The following is a 20,258-nucleotide window of genomic DNA, read 5'->3' as shown; positions in this document are numbered from 1 at the left end:
GGCAAGAAGAAAGCCATTTCTTAAAGATGTCCATAAAAAGTTTTGTTTAAAGTTTGCCACAAGCCACCTGGGAGACACACCAAACATGTGGAAGAAGGTGCTCTGGTCAGATGAAACCAAAATTGAACTTTTTTGGCAACAATGCAAAACGTTATGTTTGGCGTAAAAGCAACACAGCTCATCACCCTGAACATACCATCCCCACTGTCAAACATGGTGGTGGCAGCATCATGGTTTGGGCCTGCTTTTCTTCAGCAGGGACAGGGAAGATGGTTAAAATTGATGGGAAGATGGATGGAGCCAAATACAGGACCATTCTGGAAGAAAACCTGATGGAGTCTGCAAAAGACCTGAGACTGGGACGGAGATTTGTCTTCCAACAAGACAATGATCCAAAACATAAAGCAAAATCTACAATGGAATGGTTAAAAATAAACATATTCAGGTGTTAGAATGGCCAAGTCAAAGTCCAGACCTGAATCCAATCGAGAATCTGTGGAAAAAACTGAAAACTGCTGTTCACAAATGCTCTCCATCCAACCTCACTGAGCTCGAGCTGTTTTGCAAGGAGGAATGGGAAAAAATGTCAGTCTCTCGATGTGCAAAACTGATAGAGACATACCCCAAGCGACTTAAAGCTGTAATCGCAGCAAAATGTGGCGCTACAAAGTATTAACTTAAGGGGGCTGAATAATTTTGCACGCCCAATTTTTCAGTTTTTGATTTGTTAAAAAAGTTTGAAATATCAAATAAATGTCATTCCACTTCATGATTGTGTCCCACTTGTTGTTGATTCTTCACAAAAAAATACAGTTTTATATATTTATGTTTGAAGCCTGAAATGTGGCAAAAGGTCGCAAAGTTCAAGGGGGCCGAATACTTTCGCAAGGCACTGTATTTAGGCAGACATCTACATTCCTATTGCCCACCAACTGGTCAAACACTGGTTGAATCAACATTGTTTCAATGTCATTTGTCAACGTATTGTGATGTGTGACCAACGTGAAAAATACATTGGTTTTGAAAAAAGTAATCAACCAGTACTGTTTTCATCTCATTTCAACCAGCATAGTAAACATTGAAATTAGGGCCAAACTTCAACTTAAATACATTCCAAAGCTAAGCAGCGTACACAGAGATGGGCATCTGGATGGTAGACTTGTTCCCTCTGAACTGTATTACCTCTCGTACACCACTAGGAGGCACTGTTCAGGCAGACTGTGGCTTCACCTTTTATTTCAATATACAGGTAGTTCTTTATTTCGGTTAATTATGTTTATTCAAACATACCATTTTACTATTGAAACAAGGACAAATTAAATATGTCTAATCAAATATGTAATTCAACCACTCAATATATTTAATATAGGATGAAAAATATTTTCAATGCAATTTCAATCTATACATAGTTCTGATGATTATGTTGAAATGACATTGATGTAACAACCTGTTAGTCAGATAAGTCAAAGTATTTAATTTGAAGTTTTACCCTCATTTCAATGTTTACCTAAGCTGGTTGAAATGAGATGAAAACTGTACTTTTTTGAAATCCAATGTACTTTCCACGTCACAATACGTTGACAAATTACGTTGACAAATTAATTTGAAACAACGTTGATTCACCCAGTTTTTGCCCAGTGGATCATAACTATATTTAATCTGTGAGGTGATTCACAATGACCCCCTACCATTCTCCACTAAATAAAAAGTGTGGACACTACTGAATCATGTCTATAAGCAGCATCTGCCGTCCTTGCATTTGTATACAGTACCTCACAGAAATAACACTCCAAGTTTCAGTTGACTGTTCCTTGGTGCTATCAAGCATTGCAACACAGATTGTGCAGGCCGTGCCCTGTCCCCTATAGGATTTCCTCGTTCCGTCGTGCAACCTTTTTGCATTGAATCGCAGTGTCAACACTGCAAACAAAATTACTAGCATGCGCTAGAGCACTTCCCACGTGACAGAGGTAACTACCAAGAGGCACAAGATTGATGTTTCAATGATCCACATGTCAAAACAAACCAAATTACTTGGGTGGATTTTTCTTGGGCAGATTTTTTCCCTAAACTTTTTTTGTGTCCACATGCAATGTCCTTGAAATCCCAACTGCTATTTGTTATTTGCCAAGCGGCGAGTAGACAATATACAGAAATGGCTCTCCAACACCCAGGGTCCTGTCATTGAGAGACAGGGGAGAGACACTTCAACATGGGATTGCAACAACTAGCATGGCCAGTAAAGAGTGCTACTTCCAGAGTCCATAGTAATCCGGGAGCTCTCTTTGTGGAGGTCTCCACTCCCTCAGTGCAGTTAGAATGGAGAACAGAGTACAGTGTGTAGAGCAGCATCACTTGTAGACAAGGCATCTGCTCGTTCAGTTAGGTATGAAAAGGGCATGCAAAGTATTCATCTTGCCAAGATGTCAGACGCCAAGCATCACCCATGTTAGCCCAAAGTGCTCAGCCAATCAAGTTGCAGCAATCTGTTGTTTACCCTTGGTCTGATCGCAGGAAGTAGCATGGTGTTGGAAAATGGTGTTTCATAAAGTATGCACATTTTTCCATGTTTTAATCCCACCTTCTTGTCATTAAATCAAGTTTGCAGCCTGAATGGAGAATGTTTTACGTTCGAACCGGTCCACGAGGGATACGAGTATATAACCGGCTGCATACATTCCGTTAAGAATGTTAAGGACGTTAAGATAAAACGACTCAATATCGCCACCTGCCGGCCTTTGGGCTACACCAACGGCAATCTCCCATAGCATTGATGGTGTTTTAGAGCTGAATGTACATTAAGACTGCAATACTGATCAATAGGAAACCTGACTTAATTATATTTCACAAACGCTCTATTACAGTTGGATTCACAATATCTACAAAATTCACAAATTACTATTTTGTGTTGTAATTAAAGTATTTGCCCTTAGTTTAAATATTGTATTCATGTGTCTATTTGTTTCTCTACTGCTTTCTACCCACGATACTGTATAGGCTATATCATATATAACATGTATATAATGTCTTATATTGCATGTGTTAATTAGCATAAATATATTTACTATGTATGTATTCATATATAAATATATTCCATATCCGATTTTATGATGATAAGTGTCCTTCCTGTAGCTATCAACCCCTGGCCCTGCTAGAAGGACAACCCCCAGCTCCAACAGAGATGGAATACTACACAGTATCTTAGTTAGCAACTGAAACACTGATACTAAAGCCTTACAGTTCAATATGACAAACAGCATTACTGGAGGTTGCAGACTTCCACATGTACAGATTGTCATGCATATGTTTGATACATTGTACATGGTTTGTGTTTTTTAACACACTTTCAGAGAAGTCACAATAAAATAGTTTCCATTCTATCCATTTGAAAGGCGTTTCTCCTTTGAACGTAGTCTTGGTTTGAGAGATGGTTGAGAACATATTTTGGGTTCTGGAAAAGTCATCTGCTTAGCACTCACAGAACTCCCTGGAAACCCATGGGAAAAGTCCCGTGCAACGTCATTACTTTCACAGCAGCTATTATCATCGCCATGTACAGGCTATATGATTTGAGCACAACATATTTTACCTTAACACTTCTGAGTATTTTGTCATTTGTATTACACTGGGCTGAACTACACTACAATGTATTTTGTAAGAAGTTACGTTTGAGAGCTGTAATATGTATTTTCTAAATACAAAATACTTTTCTATACCATTTATTTTTAATAGCGGTTCACAATGTTGTAGCCCCCTCTCCCCCTGAATTGGTATCAGAAGTCTGATGGCACTATGGTGTGATAAGTGCATCTGCTAAATGAACTAAATATAATTGTAAATGTAAAAATGGACAATTGCAAAGCATGCTGGGTATTATTATAATGAGCTCCACCCGACACAAGGATAATAATAATACCAAGTGTGCTTTGCAGTTCCGTTTGACATGTTCATTTTCATAAATACATTTACATTTTGGTCATTTAGCAGACACTCTTATCCAGAGTGACTTACAGTCAGTGTATTCAACTAAGGTACATAAACAACAAACATATTACAGTTATAGCAAGTAAAATGTTTCTGTAATCGTTACTGAGAATGTTATTGCTCTTCGGGCCAGCTACTTGCAAATATATTTCTGTATTTTAAAATACAAAATACATGTATTTGAATTAAATACATAAAAAAATCTAGGTATTTTGTAGTTTATTTTGATATATTGATCTTTATGGTATTTTGAAAATGTATTATGCAATTGTATTTTTATTTGATTTTTGACCATCCCTGTACACACAAATAAAACCAAATATATAGAATGGGAATGGCAACATGGAAACGAGTATCTTAAAAAATAAGTTGTCTTTTTCTAAATGGGGCCTCAAACTTGTATCATAATCCCATGGAGAGAAAAAAAACCCACAAACAGGCACAAGGGTCAACGCTTTCATCAGAAAACATCCACTATTAACTGAAAAGTCAAGAATATTTACTATAGATAGAACATGGTTGAATAAATTAACCAATGAATGCCTTACTATACAAATTAACTGTTATGTATATTAGACTTCAGTCTGAGGTAATGGTGTCCGAATATTATGACAGAGGCTGACAATGTACATAGAGAATATTTTATAATGCTGCATCAGTCATATTATGATTACGTTTCATCCATGCTTTAGAGATTTTACCCTCGCTGACCATGTCCACCGGTGACCATGGGCTGTACGAGGAGGGAGAGAAGGGGGAGCTTCCGCACACAGGCCCAAACCATATGGACACCAGTGTGCTTGTGTGTGTGTGTGTGTGTTTGCGTGTGCCAAAAGCTTTATCTTAAAGATGTGGGTATTCAAAAAGGCACACGGCTTCTTTCTCTTTGAGCATACTCAGCCTGTTAAAACAATAAAAGTCACTGGACTGGAAAATGCACAGGCAGGCCCATAGGACACAAAAGCAATTCCAGATGATATTGCGTTGGGTCTGTTGAGATTCAGCGCTAGCAGAAGGGCAGACACTGAGGATTATTAATGATGTTCCAATGGATCTGTACAGGCTGCCCCTGGCTATAAGAGCCCACCATAGCGACAATAAGCCAATGGCTCTCCTTGCTGCATTCTGACACAATTCAGAGTGAATGGTGTGTGTGTGTGTATGTGTGTGATGCACCAGGACCTGATCCTCTGTAATGAGCTATCATGAAGGATTCAAACACATGCTCCCCCTTATCATGTCAGAGTGAAGAGAAAGCATATCCAAAACACCTATTCTATCAAAGAAACATATAATCAGGAAACAACAAATTAGCATTTTTAGTTTGACCATGTACATACAAATCTAAGAGAATGTTTGTCTTTGACCTATTGAGACTTGCAAATATCAAAATGAAGTCCAAAACAATGATACAATAACATGTCGTGGATCTCTTGGCCTCCTGCCACCTCAGCCTAATAGTTTGTCGGGGAGACTCTAATTGTGGGTGGTGGACCTGGGGGAGAGGATGGCGCGCGGCTTGCTGTTGATGTACGTGGCCCAATAGACCAGGTTGAAGATGAAGAACAGCACTGGGAAGATGATGCGTGAGATCTTGTCCACTCTGCTGACGCGGTTGTAGGACTTTATGGCTTCAACGTATGAGTCGTCCATTTTAGGGACCTTGTGGCTGTGGTGGTGGTGGTGGTGTGTAGCTCTGGTGGCACTCCTTGAGACGGTGGTTAAACCTGGGTCCTTTACCACGTTGATGGTGTAGGTAGTTCCGACAATGTTGAATGTGTTATTGGCCTTTTTGGAAAGGGAGGCAGATTCTCTTCTCTGTAAAGAGAAGAGAAACTGCGAGAATCAGGGCTGGATCATTAAACCTAACAAAGGCCTTGTTTTCAAAATGGCAACATGACCTCAGACTGTTTTGACTGGGGGTGCAATGATGCTCAAGATTCATGATGGGAACATAATAACATCCATATTTTGCACCATTGGGAGAAAAGCTGAAAGAACTCAAGGCTCCAGTGTAGGGATCGGGGCTGTCGCCCTACCAGCCAGGGTCATAGAACATTACGCATCTACGCTCCAATAATGGGCAAATCACATGAGACTCCCTGACAAAATATGCATACATCACAGTGAGAATAGGAACACCCCAGGGCATGGCCTACACAGGTCAGAGGTTTATGGGAAATATTATGGTTTAATTTCAGAGAGGCTGGTTATTTTCTGAACCACTGAAAGAGCAGAGTAGTGGGCAGGGTTTGTCTAGGCTGGTGGCACTGGAGAATTAGAGGTAGGATAAGAGCAGAGCAGGATGAATCAATGCACCTGTAAACAGACCTGACAAACTACCCTCTGAGGACTGGGGCTGTACTGTATATAGGCCATAGATTAGGAATGAAGCCAAAGGGATATAAAACAGATGGGCTGGGAACAGTTTTAGGTCTCAAAATCCTACCTCAGGAAATTCTTTGATCATTTTTCATATGTCAGAAATATACCTACAGCTGAGACGTTCATATGCTGTATTACATTAGTATGGCCAGGCTTGCATCAACAAGGTGTTGATTCATGTATTAATAGGGAAAATGGGATATAACAACCAGGGTTCTATGATGTATTTTTGTCTTAATTAAACCACAACATCAAGGAGAACTGGCCAATCCAATTGGATAAGCAGGCCAGTCAGGGGGGCTAACACAGGGGTTAATGGCTTGCATGCTCGCTGGCTGGCTGGCTGTCTGTCTGTCTGTGATCCTGCCTGGGCTGGGCCAGGGCTCTATTTGCCAGGGCTGGGCCAGAGCTCTGTTTGCCAGGGCTGGACCAGAGCTCTGTTTGGCCCGGGCTGGGCCAGGGCTCTGTTTGCCCGGGCTGGGCCAGGGTTCTGTTTGCCCGGGCTGGGCCAGGGCTCTGTTTCCCCGGGCTGGGCCAGGGCTCTGTATCCCCGGGCTGGGCCAGGGCTCTGTTTGCCAGTGCTGGGCCAGGGCTCTGTTTCCCTGGGCTGGGCCAGGGCTCTGTTTCCCCGGGCTGAGCCAGGGCTCCGTATCCCCGGGCTGGGCCAGGGCTCCATTTGCCAGTGCTGGGCCAGGGCTCTGTTTGCTCTGGCTGGGCCAGGGCTGGGCCAGAGCTCTATTTGCTCGGGCTGGGCCAGGGCTCTGTTTGCCCGGGCTGGGCCAGAGCTCTGTTTGCCAGGGCTGGGCCAGAGCTCTGTTTGCTCGGGCTGGGCCAGGGCTCTGTTTGCCCGGGCTGGGCCAGGGCTCTGTTTCCCCGGGCTGGGCCAGGGCTCTGTTTTCCCGGGCTGGGCCAGGGCTCTGTTTCCCCGGGCTGGGCCAGGGCTCTGTTTGCCAGTGCTGGGCCAGGGCTGGGCCAGGGCTCTGTTTGCTCGGGCTGGGCCAGGGCTCTGTTTCCCCGGGCTGGGCCAGGGCTCTGTTTGCCAGTGCTGGGCCAGGGCTGGGCCAGGGCTCTGTTTGCTCGGGCTGGGCCAGGGCTCTGTTTCCCCGGGCTGGGCCAGGGCTCTGTTTGCCAGTGCTGGGCCAGGGCTGGGCCAGGGCTCTGTTTGCTCGGGCTGGGCCAGGGCTCTGTTTGCCCGGGCTGGGCCAGGGCTCTGTCTCCCGGGCTGGGCCAGGGCTCTGTCTCCCCGGGCTGGGCCAGGGCTCTGTTTCCCCGGGCTGGGCCAGGGCTCTGTTTCCCCGGGCTGGGCCAGGGCTCTGTTTACCAGTGCTGGGTCAGGGCTGGGCCAGGGCTCTGTTTGCCCAGGCTGGGCCAGAGCTCTGTTTGCCAGGGCTGGGCCAGAGCTCTGTTTGCTCTGGCTGGGCCAGAGCTCTGTTTGCCCGGGCTGGGCTAGGGCTCTGTTTGCCCAGGCTGGGCCAGGGCTCTGTTTGCCAGTGCTGGGCCGGGGCTCTGTTTCCCCGGGCTGGGCCGGGGCTCTGTTTGCCAGTGCTGGGCCAGGGCTCTGTTTGCCCGGGCTGGGCCAGGGCTCTGTCTGCCAGTGCTGGGCCAGGGCTCTGTTTGCCAGTGCTGGGCCAGGGCTCTGTTTGCCCAGGCTGGGCCAGGGCTCTGTTTGCCAGCGCTGGGCCAGGGCTCTGTTTGCCAGTGCTAGGCCAGGGCTCTGTTTGCCCAGGCTGGGCATGCACTCTGGCTCTATCTCATGCCAATATCAGTGGAGAGGGAGTCTTTTAGTGGTGACGACTGCTGCCCCCTGGACGCCCTGAGGCTTTCACAGGGTATTGATTCCTCCTGATCCAACAACACCCCGGGCCCCTTGTATCACAGCTTAGATCAGCATGAGTAAGGGATAACTATTAACAAGCGTCTCATGACCTTTACCACAGCTACCTAAGCTCATTTATCCCCGGCATCAGGTCTGCTCTCAGCCTACCACCCTGACATACAAGGCCCTGCTAGTACACACCTGCCAATCAGCTTAGTGGCGAGGGACTCCACAATATCATTTTGAGTTACGTAGTCTGAGATACAGGCAGAGGCAACCATAGTATGGGGCTTTGTTTAGAAAGTAATGTTCTTCAAAACATTGTGTGCCACTATACACAAGAGTACACCAAAATTGCTTGAGGGCAGACAAACTTTGTGTGATTATATTAATGCTTTCGGCTAGCTTGGGGCATGAAGACTCCTTAGTGTGTTTGTGTGTGTGTGTATATGAGTGCCCCTTGGCCCTGAGTGGGGAGTGTCGGGAGACATTGCCTGTGCATTTGTGTGTGTATGTGAGTGTGTGAGGGTGTTTGTGTACAAGGCTGAAAGTGTCTTGATGTGAGTGTATGCAGGGGTAACAGAGTCGGTTGGGTCTTACAGTGTCTCTCTGTGTCTGTGTTCGGAGAGAAGGTGCCTTATGGGTTATGGCTAAGCGTACCAACACATGTCTCTGTGCTCTGTGTGTGTACTGTACGTGTCTGTAAGTGCAGCCTTTGTGCTTGGGTGTGACAGCACATCTTGGGGCTATAAGTGTGTCCCTGTGTGTGAGTGTGTGACAAATGTTTTTGGAGTTAGAGTAGACGTTTGTGCATGGACATGGCTTGGGGAAAAAGTGTCTATCTGTGTGTGTCCGTGTTTGCATGTGCGTGTGTGAGAGTACAGTATACCGTAGGTATATGTATATGTGTGTGTATTTGTGTGTATCCGCGCAGGTGGCCTGGCTTGCTGGGAACGATGACAGCTGTATAGGTGGCTGGTCCCCACATAGACCTGACTGCAGCACAGCCTCATCACTGCAGTGTGTTACAGTCTGTCTGTCAGCCAGCATTAATTAAACATGCTTTCAAATCCCTAATCAAGGTCAGCTCTGCTTCTCCCCTGCGCTAATGCCCAAAATGTTATCATGTCATGGAAATCCAACCCAATATATGTTTTGTAATTCAATGAGTCAATAATCACAGAAAGCTGACTAACTTGTCTGTGCCTGTACCCGTGACTATCACGCCCTGGGTCTCCAGTGGCGAGGAGAAGAGAGGAGAGAAAAACCTCATTAGGTTGCATGAATGGTGCTGCTGCTACTGCCGACCAGGGCCACATGGCTGGCATGTCTAACAGGACACATCGGACTAAAAAGGGCAACATTGAGAGTCAGAGGAGCTCCACAGCCACTGAGGTAAATTACCTAACATCGACCCTCCTCTGGCTCCTCACTCCCCGCTTCAACTGAGACACAGCCTCTCACAGCCTCTCAGAGGCTCTCCTCAGGGCCCCATGCCAATAGGGTCACCATCTGGCCCCATCAGGAGAAGGCTGCAGCCACAGCCTCTGATGAACAGGGGTGCTACTCCCAACAGGACACTCAGCCAAGAGTCCTTCCACTCTCTCTGAGGAAAGGCCTTTTGATTACACTCACTTCATACACACATCTTCCCCTGTGAAGCTCTTAAACGAGGATCAAGAATAGAGTTTCATCCAGCAGCTCTCCTGAAGCTTTTATTAGTGAGGGATTGTGATGGGTGTGCTATTGCTCCCCGAGTGACCCCTACCCTCACGTATCCATCACCGCAAACTGCCTGCTCAGCACAGCCCAGAGAACACAGGACAGACATCCTGCTGCTGCCTTTAAGACAAAGCAACAAAGACAAATCTTCCTCCACTTACTGCATTGTAATTCACATAACCATCTGTCGCTCAGTGACTACAGAAAGGTTTCATGTCAGCAATACGCCATGGTGTCTATCATCCAGTCAACCTACAAAGAACTTAAGAGTGTTTAACTGATGGTTGTGAGTCCTTCATACTCCGCATATTATAAAATGGATTTGTGACACTGTAAACGTCTGTTGCAGTGACTGAAAGCCTGAGATATTTCTACTAATATTGACTTGGGTTGACAGAAGCACATTAAATAGTAGACTTTAGACTTGTCAATCGAGTCTCAGATATTCCACTTTAAAAACTTCCCAGGAGTTCACCACTTACCTTTAAAGGGATATTCCCGGGATTTTGGCAAGAGTCCGATGAACAAATGGATACCATTTTCATGTCTCTGCATCCAGTATGAACGAAGTTAGAGGTCGTTTCAGGAGCCAATACTATCTAGCATTAGCGCAATGACAGGAAGGCTTTGGTATCTACTAGCATGCTAGCAGTTACCAGAGTTCCAGTCATTGCACTAACGGCAGTTAGCAATTGGGCTACGCTAGTTCTCAACTTCCTTGAAACTGCTCACAGAGACAAAAAAATGGGGAAGTAGATAAAGGGCTTTTTTTTGCCAAAATCCTGAAATATCCCTTTAATATCCTAACAGCTGTTCACATGAAACACATCATCTGATTGCACCCAAACTTTCCTAACTTTTCTAGCATCAAAATGCCTCCTAGCATTTTTGAGGACCCTGAGTGTCAAAATCACAATGTTTAATGAGATCCTCATATAACCCCATGCCTTAATTATCACTATCTTGCACTGTCTCTCACTGTCTCTCTCAGTGTGTCTGTGTGTGTGAGGTACACTGGGGTTTATGTGCTGTACGTGTCTCTGTGTATGAGATACAGTGTGTCTATGTATGATACACACTGTTTTAATTTGTACAGTGCATTCAGAAAGTATTCAGACCCCATTACTTTTTCAACATCTTGTTACCTTACAGCCATATTCTAAAATGGATTAAATGTTTTTTTCTTCTTCTCATCAATCCACACACAATACCCCATAATGACAATGCAAAAACAGGTTTGTAGAATTTTTTGCAAATGTATAACAAAATCTAAGTATTCAGACCCTTTACTCAGTACTTTGTTGAAGCACCTTTGGCAGTGATTACAGCCTCGAGTCTTCTTGGGGTATGACGCTACAAGCTTGGCACACCTGTATTTGGGGAGTTTCTCTCATGTCAGTTTGGATGGGGAGCGTCGCTGCACAGTTATTTTCAGGTCTCTCCAGAGATGTTCAAATCGGGTTCAGGTCCGGGATCTGGCTGGGCCAATCATAGAATTTTAGAGACTTGTCCCAAAGCCACTCCTGGTTTGTCTTGGCTGTGTGCTTAGGGTTGTTGTCCTGTTGGAAGGTGAACCTTCGCCCCAGTCTGAGGTCCTGTGTGCCCTGGAGCAGGTTTTCATCAAGGATCTCTCTGTACTTTGCTCCGTTCATATTTTCCTCAATCCTGACTAGTCTCCCAGTCCATGTCGCTGAAAAACATCCCCACAGCATGATACTGCCACCACCATGCTTCACTGTAGTGATGGTGTCAGGTTTCCTCCAGACGTGATGCTTGGCATTTAGGCCAAAGAGTTCAATCTTGGTTTCATCAGACCAGAGAATCTTGTTTCTCATGATCTGAGAGTCCTTTAGGTGCCTTTTGGCAAACTCCAAGCAGGCTGTCATGTGCCTTTCAATGAGGAGTGGCTTCCTTCTGGCCACTCTACCATAAAGGCCTGATTAGTGGAGTGCTGCAAAGATGGTTTTCCTTCTGGAAGGTTCTCCCATCTCCACAGAGGACCTCTGTCAGAGTGACCAATGGGTTCTTGGTCACCTACCTGACCAAGGCCCTTCTCCCCCAATTGCTCAGTTTGACCAAGCCGCAAGCTCTAGGAGAGAGTCTTGGTGGTTCCTTTTAAGAATGATGGAGGCCACTGTGTTCTTAGGGACCTTCAATGCTGCAGACATTTTTTGGGACCATTCCCTAGATCTGTGCATCGACACAATCCTGATTCTGAGCTCTACGAACAATTCCTTCCACCTCGTGGCTTGGTTTTTTCTCTAGCATGCACGGTCAACTGTGGGACCTTAAATAGACCGGTGTGTGTCTTTCCAAATCATGTCCAATCAATTGAATTTACCACAGGTGGACTCCAATCGAGTTGTGGACTCCAATCAAGCATGATCAATGGAAACAGGATGCACCTGAGCAACATTTTGAGTCTCATAGCAAAAGGTCTGAATACTTATGTAAATAATTTTTCTGTGCAAACATTTCTAAAAACCTGTCCATTTTACAATAAGGCTGTAACGTAACGAAATGTTGAAAAAGTGAAAGGGTCTGAATACTTTCCGAATGCACTGTATGTATGTGATATGCAATGTTTTTTCTGTGCTCAGGATACCTGCTCTGGGAGTTTTCCTCCCCCACCCCTGCTGTACACTCTGTTGTGTCCAGGAACAGAGATCCTCCTCTGTGGGGTTGTTAATGAATAAATAAAGTATCTCTTTACAGATTAACCAGGGCTGCCTTCGCCAGGAGGCTGGGATAGAACCTTCTTTCAGTGTTTCTCCTCATTCCCACTACAAAACAATATGAGAGCTCTGACCAGCTTCCCTTGCCGTATCTCTGAGCAATTAGCTCTGAATACGCTCATTTTTCAGGAGGTTATCAGTAGAGGATAGATAGAGAGCATATAATCTAGAATGAGCAAAATGCCACTCCACTCTAGAGAAGGAGAGAGTGAGAGAGAGAGCAACCCGAGGAGCGAGCCAAGCAGGAGACAAATACACTATCTAGCAGATTAATGAGGATGGAGACAGTTGTGATTAGCTACTTCTCCACAACAACAGCAAAGCACACAAAGAGGGAGCAGTTACATTATACTATTTTAACCTTTGAAGTACTGAAACTACCTCCATGTAGTGTTGGTAGACCATAGCTACAGAACTCACCCTCATCTCCTGGGCCTCCTTCTTGCCGTCCCATGCCCAGCTGCGCTTGGTGAAATAGTTAACTGTGGCAAACTCTATCAGGGCAGAGAAGACAAAGGCATAGCATACTGCCATGAACCAGTCCATAGCTGTAGCATAGGCCACCTTGGGCAGGGAGTTTCTGGCACTGATACTCAGGGTTGTCATGGTCAGAACTGTTGTGACCCCTGGGGACAGAAAATAAGAGAAGCAAAAGGAAAGAGAGAGTGTATTAATTGACAAACATACTTTGTACACACACACACACACACACACACACACACACACACACACACACACACACACACACACACACACACACACACACACACACACACACACACACACACACACACACACACACACACACACACACACACACACACACACACACACACACACACACACAGTACACACAGACCCAATTGGGCTGAACAACAGTAAACATAACTGTGTATCATGGAAAGAAAGAGCATAATCTTTGAACATTCAGTACATGGTGTCCTGACATACTTCAGAAAGTATTCATACCCCTTGACTTATTCCACATTTTTGTTGTAATAGCTGAATCCACTAATTTGAAGGAGTGTCCACATACTTTTGAATATATACTGTATATTTAAAAGCAAGGGCAATGCATGGGGAAGGGAGGAAAGATGGTTTTGGGAGAGTGGCTTGTACGCCTCTCCAGGTCTCGCACGCACTGTGAAATTTGGTGGACGATCTGTGATGACACCCCCCATGGTGCTTCAGCAAGGCTGGAATCAGGCAGATTTGTCTTTGTAAAGGACGCATGAATCAAGCCACGTACAAGGTTGTCCTGGAAGAAAACTTGCTTCCTTCTGTTCTGACAATGTTCCCCGACTCTGAGGATAGTTTTTTCCAGCAGGACAATCAAGGTGTGGACGGAGGACCACCAGATCAAGACTCTGTCATGGCCAGCCCAATCTCCAGACCTGAACCCCATTGAAAACTTCTGGAATGTGATCAAGAGGAAGATGGATGGTCACAAGCCATCAAACAAAGCAGAGCTGCTTGACTTTTTGCTCAGGAGTGGCATAAAGTCACCCAACATCAATGTGAAAGACTGGTGGATAGCATGCCAAGATGCATGAAAGCTTTGATTGAAAATCAGGGTTATTCCAACAAATATTGATTTCTGAACTCTTCCTAAGTTAAAACATGAGTATTGTTTAGTTTTTTTAATGAATATGAACTTTTGTATTATTATCTTTGCATCATTCGAGGTCTGACAACACTGCATCTTTTAGGTTATTTTGACCAGTGGTCATTTTCTGCAAATAAATGCTCTAAATGACAATATTTTGATTTGGAATGTGGGAGAAATGTTGTCAGTAGTTTATAGAATAAAACAAAAATGTTAATTTGACCCGAACACGAAAACCAGAGAAACTAATTATTTTGCATTTTTCTCCAGAGCTGTATATATATATATGTATTTTGACATTTTTATAAAAGTACAGACACAGAGTTTCAAACTGCTATATCATCCACTGCAGTTTTGGGTGAAGTTATGATGCTTTGAAAGTTGATGAATGTGTTTTCCCACTTCGGAGACAAGTAGGATTGTCCTCCAGAAAGTAGTCTTGAACTTTCTCCCACTGAGCTTTGTCGATAACACCAGCTAAATTCAGGGCTGTAGCAACATTTTTACAGTTCTCCATAGGTATATCCTTAAAAAAAACAATAAAAACCTGATTGTAAAAATGTTTTTTTCCCCAATTCAGATAGCAGAGTTAGTGTTTCAGATGCAGCTACAATCTAACCTCTCCATCCCTGGCTCCAGAGCTGCCTAACATCTGTCCATGCCCTCTACTACACCGCCTCCCTAAGTCTCACAGAGCCGCGGATTGGAGTCGCCCCACAGGAGAGCTCCGCTGAGCTTGTCTGACGATACACTGTAATCCCTGTATTGATACAGCGCAGGCGGCTAGGCAGTCCCCTGCCATCTGTCTGCAGAAACATGGAACAGTCACTTCATAGGGGGAAGAGGAGCCATGGGTGGATGGGAGAGAGAAGGGACTGCTCTGGAACAGATGCAGCAGCCTGGCAGAGTGGTGCTGCACTTGATATGGAAACCCTGCTGGCTGATCACCTCATGGAAATGTGAGGAGCACACTGTGACCTGCAGCTGGAAAGGGATGCCAACTACCACTATGTCCATGATGGTGGGTAGGGGAGAAGCCTACCGGAGGCTGTAGGCGTTAAGTAATTGGACAGACCTCCTCCATTGACCACATCCATTGTGTTGGAGGCTGTATTGACCACCTCCATCATGTCTGACAGTGTGACACAGCCATCATATCCACAATGAGATTTAATTGAACTTTCCTGGCATTGTTTGACACTTAAAAGCTTTGAGGAGAAATCCCCTGCCACCACGGATGTCATTACACAGGCAATCAAAGTCTTGTAACAGAAACACTGAGACCAAGACACTGATTAGATTTGTCCATCTAGACCAGCAGCTAGAAGACATAGCACAGAAACATTCCACATGTGGCTGTGCAATACACTTACTGTTTGTCAGGCCCAATGTATATTTGAATTACAATACAAGAAAAGATTTTAGAGGATAAATCAATTGCTGTGTGAAATGTGAATCTTTTATAGGTCATTGTGCCCACTGGCCTTTGTATTCTACGTCTCCGGGAATTTAAAGAACGAAATGAGAGGAGAGGAGAGCAGAGAATGGGTGTCGAACAAAGCCGATATAAGCAATCATTCCACTTCAGCTGTTCCCACTTGCCGCATCTGTTAGAAGAAAATATAGGCTCAGAAAATGGACATTACGCAGTTGAAGAGGTCAACTCATTTCCCCACCTCCTAAATAAGAAACGTGAAATTACGGTCTTACTGTTGATTTATGCAGAAGATATAACTAGCCCCATTACTATGTTTGTTAGGTGACTACATTTAAAAACTGTTATAAATCGGTAGGATTGAGACTGCCCTGAATTGCTGATACTTAATGTGCATCGTCAATGAGTAAAATATGGCATCATTTAATATTAGTCAGTGCTAAAGTTGAAGAAAATGCAAGACAATTGGCAAATCCAATCTCCCCATATTAAAAAAATATCAGGCAATTAAAAAATATCAATGGACGAATGTCCATCGTCACTGGTTGTACTGTGTCCACTGTGTAATACGTCCGCTCACACCATAAGTCATACATTACACTTGGGTGAAGGAGAAAATTACAAACAGGATTTTCCACAAATATCAGGTCATGTCAGCCAGATCCTCCAACCAGGCCACCCGCTAGGGAACAAATTATTGATTAAATATCATCTTTCGAACAGTGCCTGGGAGCCGCTCATACTCATAAATGTAGGTTGGAGAATTGGCTGCTCTTCATACGAGACAAGTCACCAGTTTTTTCTAAAACATTTAGACAGTTTTAAAGCCCTGTGGATGGCTCAGAGAGCAGGAGGCTGCTTGTGAAAAGCAGTCAAAGTGACTGTCCAGTCAGGGAGGATAGTCTCAATCTGAAACCTCCTCCCAGCTAACAGCAGGACCCCTGTTTACCTGGACCAGTCCTGTGCCCTGAGGCCATTCTCACTTTCATTAACTCCACACCTGTCCTTTAAACAATGTTGTGCCTTTGTGCACTTCCATTACAAGTGAGAGTTTGCTCATATTGAGTAGACAACAAACACACATACTGCTGTGTTTGGGGAATGATTCCCAATGACCTTGGCCCTTGTTTCAACTGAACCTCCATTAGAAAACACATGAGATGTTGTTCTTAAAAGGGTTGACAGACTAACAGCTTCTTACTTCTTACTGCCTTTTCTTGGCAATGAAAGGCCTTTGTTTTACAAGGAAGTCAGTTATAGAGCTGAGGTGAAGGCCCCTCCTTCATGAGAGGAATATGGGACTGTGAGAATGGAGAATCCTGAGGCGAGGGGACTGTGCCAGAGAAATTTACCAGATCATTTTCACATGGCTGTAAGTATGTGAACTCCTCTTTTTTTCACCTTACATGCAAAGCAAATCAAACCAAATCATAGTGGCTAGCCAGTGTATTTCTCCACTGTGTTTCACTGCATGCCCTGCCCTGCTCTGATCTCACACACTAATTAGCTGCCAAACGGAGGCCTGCTCTTATTGCAGGGGTTGCCATGACACAGTCCTCATGGCAGGCTGAGAGGTGAAGCCGTGGGTCTCCATAAACGAGGAGAGAGAGGAGGGGGAACAATGTGCCGCACGCTCTTATTTTGGAGTGCGGGGTAAACTGATTAGAAGAAACATATGCTGGCTGACCTCTTTACATGAAAGGCACTAGGTAGTGAGATTCATGTTTTTCAATGACTCCATTTGTCCAATTAGTCATGTTTCCAGAACGGTTAGTCACAGTTTAAAGAGCTAGTGGTCGGGTGTCATCCACAAGATCAGCTGTGGTGAAACCTGTAAAATATCAAAGCTGTATGATTGACACACAGATACATTTGTAGGTGTGTTAGTGACTCATGTTTGTGTGGGTCTGTGCATTAAAGTTGCATATGCTAGCTGTAACAACAAACAAAATGCCTTTGCCAATTCTTCTGCATAATTTGAAGTCAAACTGTTATACTACTAGCCTACAATAATACAGTATGTGTCAGCAGACCATAATATACTTCATTTTCTTTGTGTTTCTTGAGCTTCAGTTACAGTTTGAAAGTTTTAGGCCTAGATTGGGAAATGTTTTCTCCAACTGGAGGTTTGACTGTTTTCATTATTTACCTCGACATTGCTTTGGAGGGCTGAGCACAACTTTTCTGTTACTATCATTTCCCCGAAGCGTGAATAGGCTGCCATTTCTTTCTAGTCTACCAACTCAATTTGTCAGAGCTCATGTTTCATTCTGCTCCATCAGAGAGGAAGCAGGATCTCACCCTTCCTAAGTCTCCATAGCGATGTTGGCAGGATCAGCTGTGCTTTGCACCTGATACGTCTGCCCCACAAAAAGTGTTGACAAAGCCAGACACCTTGCCAAAGTTGGCAAGAGCTCAATAAGCAATAATGTCTTAAAACTTGGCTGGCTTAAATTTTCTGCAAGGTACGTTCAATATTCCGACGCGAGAGATGCAACTGCAACATTTCTTTGTATCACTCCGTCCCTGGAGGTGAACAGCCTCACTTTCTCCAAGTTAATTCCTTTCCAAGTTTGCTGGCGCTAATCTGTAATTAATTAGGTGGTTTTGCGGTGGCCAAGTTAATTACAGGTCAATCCTGTGATCCAAGAACAGTTTTAAACCCAAATGAATCACTGTCCAAGACTCAACAGAGCCAACATGGGCACCAAGCTGTTTTTTACACTTCGCTGTGTGAACCACAACTTCTCAAAGATGAACTTTTTCTACCCTCCCCTGGCACGCCAATTTACTGAATGCATCTGATGATGTGAACAAACGCAGCTCCACAAATGCGTAAGCTGCAGCTGCTGAACACTTGTTTTGATGTAGCTTCATAATTTAAACAACAGCACTCCAAACTGTCGGAATGGTTCAGTTACTTGTTAAGTGCATTTCGGGGTTAAGGAGATAGGGGAAGTAACTCAGCGAATACGGTTAAGGAGATAGGGGAAGTAACTCAGCGAATACGGTTAAGGAGATAGGGGAAGTCATTCAACGAATACGGTTAAGGAGATAGGGGAAGTCACTCAGCGAATACGGTTAAGGAGATAGGGGAAGTCATTCAACGAATACGGTTAAGGAGATAGGGGAAGTCATTCAACGAATACGGTTAAGGAGATAGGGGAAGTCACTCAACGAATACGGTTAAGGGGAAGTCACTCAACGAATACGGTTAAGGGGATAGGGGAAGTCACTCAGCGAATACAGTTAAGAAGATAGGGGAAGTCACTCAACGAATACAGTTAAGGGGAAGTCACTCAACGAATATGGATAAGAAGATAGGGGAAGTCACTCAGCGAATACGGTTAAGGGGAAGTCACTCAGCGAATACGGGTTAAGGGGAAGTCACTCAACGAATACGGTTAAGGAGATAGGGGAAGTTACTCAGCGAACACGGTTAAGGGGAAGTCACTCAACGAATACGGTTAAGAAGATAGGGGAAGTCACTCAGCGAATACGGTTAAGGGGAAGTCACTCAACGAATACAGTTAAGAAGATAGGGGAAGTCACTCAGCGAATATGGTTAAGGGGAAGTCACTCAACGAATACGGTTAAGGGGATAGGGGAAGTCACTCAGCGAATACAGTTAAGGGGAAGTCACTCAACGAATACGGATAAGAAGATAGGGGAAGTCACTCAGCGAATACGGTTAAGGGGAAGTCACTCAACGAATACGGTTAAGGGGATAGGGGAAGTCACTCAGCAAATACAGTTAAGGGGAAGTCACTCAATGAATACGGTTAAGGGGATAGGGGAAGTCACTCAACGAATACGGTTAAGAAGATAGGGGAAGTCACTCAGCGAATACAGTTAAGGGGAAGTCACTCAATGAATACGGTTAAGGGGATAGGGGAAGTCACTCAACGAATACGGTTAAGAAGATAGGGGAAGTCACTCAGCGAATACGGTTAAGAAGATAGGGGAAGTCACTCAGCGAATACGGTTAAGAAGATAGGGGAAGTCACTCAGCGAATACGGTTAAGAAGATAGGGGAAGTCACTCAGCGAATACGGTTAAGAAGATAGGGGAAGACACTCACCGAATACAGTGCGGGCGGGAACCGACTCTCTGTTTAGCCAGAAGGAGACCTGAGACAGGATGACAGTCATGATGCACGGGAGGTAGGTTTGAATCACAAAATAGCCAATTTTCCTTTTCAAATGGAAATACGTTGTCATCACTACATATTCTCCTGAGGGGGAAGAGAGAGAGGTAGAGACAGAGAGAGAGAGAGGGGGAGAGAGAGAGGTAGAGACAGAGAGAGAGAGGGGGAGAGAGAGAGAGGTAGAGACAGAGAGAGAGAGAGGGGGAGAGAGAGAGAAATGCAGAGGACATGAATTATTAATACAGCTCATGTTCAGTCCAGATAAACACAAGCACCCTGCTGAAATATTCAGAACCATATTTATGAAAGTAAATACAGTTGAATACATGCTAGCACAGCACTGGGAACCTTTTAATACAGTGGCATGCATGCTAGCAAAGGGAAGCCGAGTGTGGGAAGCCCAGTGTCTGTTTGTGAGTGGATGTTAA

The 20,258-nt window shown here is 44.6% G+C and overlaps 1 protein-coding gene across 3 annotated transcripts in view; it reads right to left on the bottom strand.

Moving 5' to 3' along the window:
* Window positions 1-841: 841 nt before the first annotated feature.
* LOC118390331 (gamma-aminobutyric acid receptor subunit alpha-3-like) overlaps window positions 842-20,258 on the bottom strand; it is a 177,290-nt gene continuing 157,873 nt past the window's right edge. For all 3 annotated transcript variants that reach the window (XM_052457320.1, XM_035780784.2, XM_035780785.2), the window contains exons 8-10: window positions 19,765-19,917; window positions 13,063-13,268; window positions 842-5,802 (exon numbers count right to left, since the gene is read on the bottom strand). In XM_052457320.1, coding sequence (XP_052313280.1) covers window positions 5,461-5,802; window positions 13,063-13,268; window positions 19,765-19,917 — 701 coding nt within the window. In that variant the 3' untranslated portion in view covers window positions 842-5,460. The remainder of the gene's footprint in view (window positions 5,803-13,062; window positions 13,269-19,764; window positions 19,918-20,258) is intronic.

The sequence above is a fragment of the Oncorhynchus keta genome, chromosome 11, assembly GCF_023373465.1.
Source record: "Oncorhynchus keta strain PuntledgeMale-10-30-2019 chromosome 11, Oket_V2, whole genome shotgun sequence".
NCBI classification, from domain to species: domain Eukaryota; kingdom Metazoa; phylum Chordata; class Actinopteri; order Salmoniformes; family Salmonidae; genus Oncorhynchus; species Oncorhynchus keta.
Note: the sequence above shows the minus strand (reverse complement) of the source record. Positions and strands in the feature narration are given on the sequence as shown.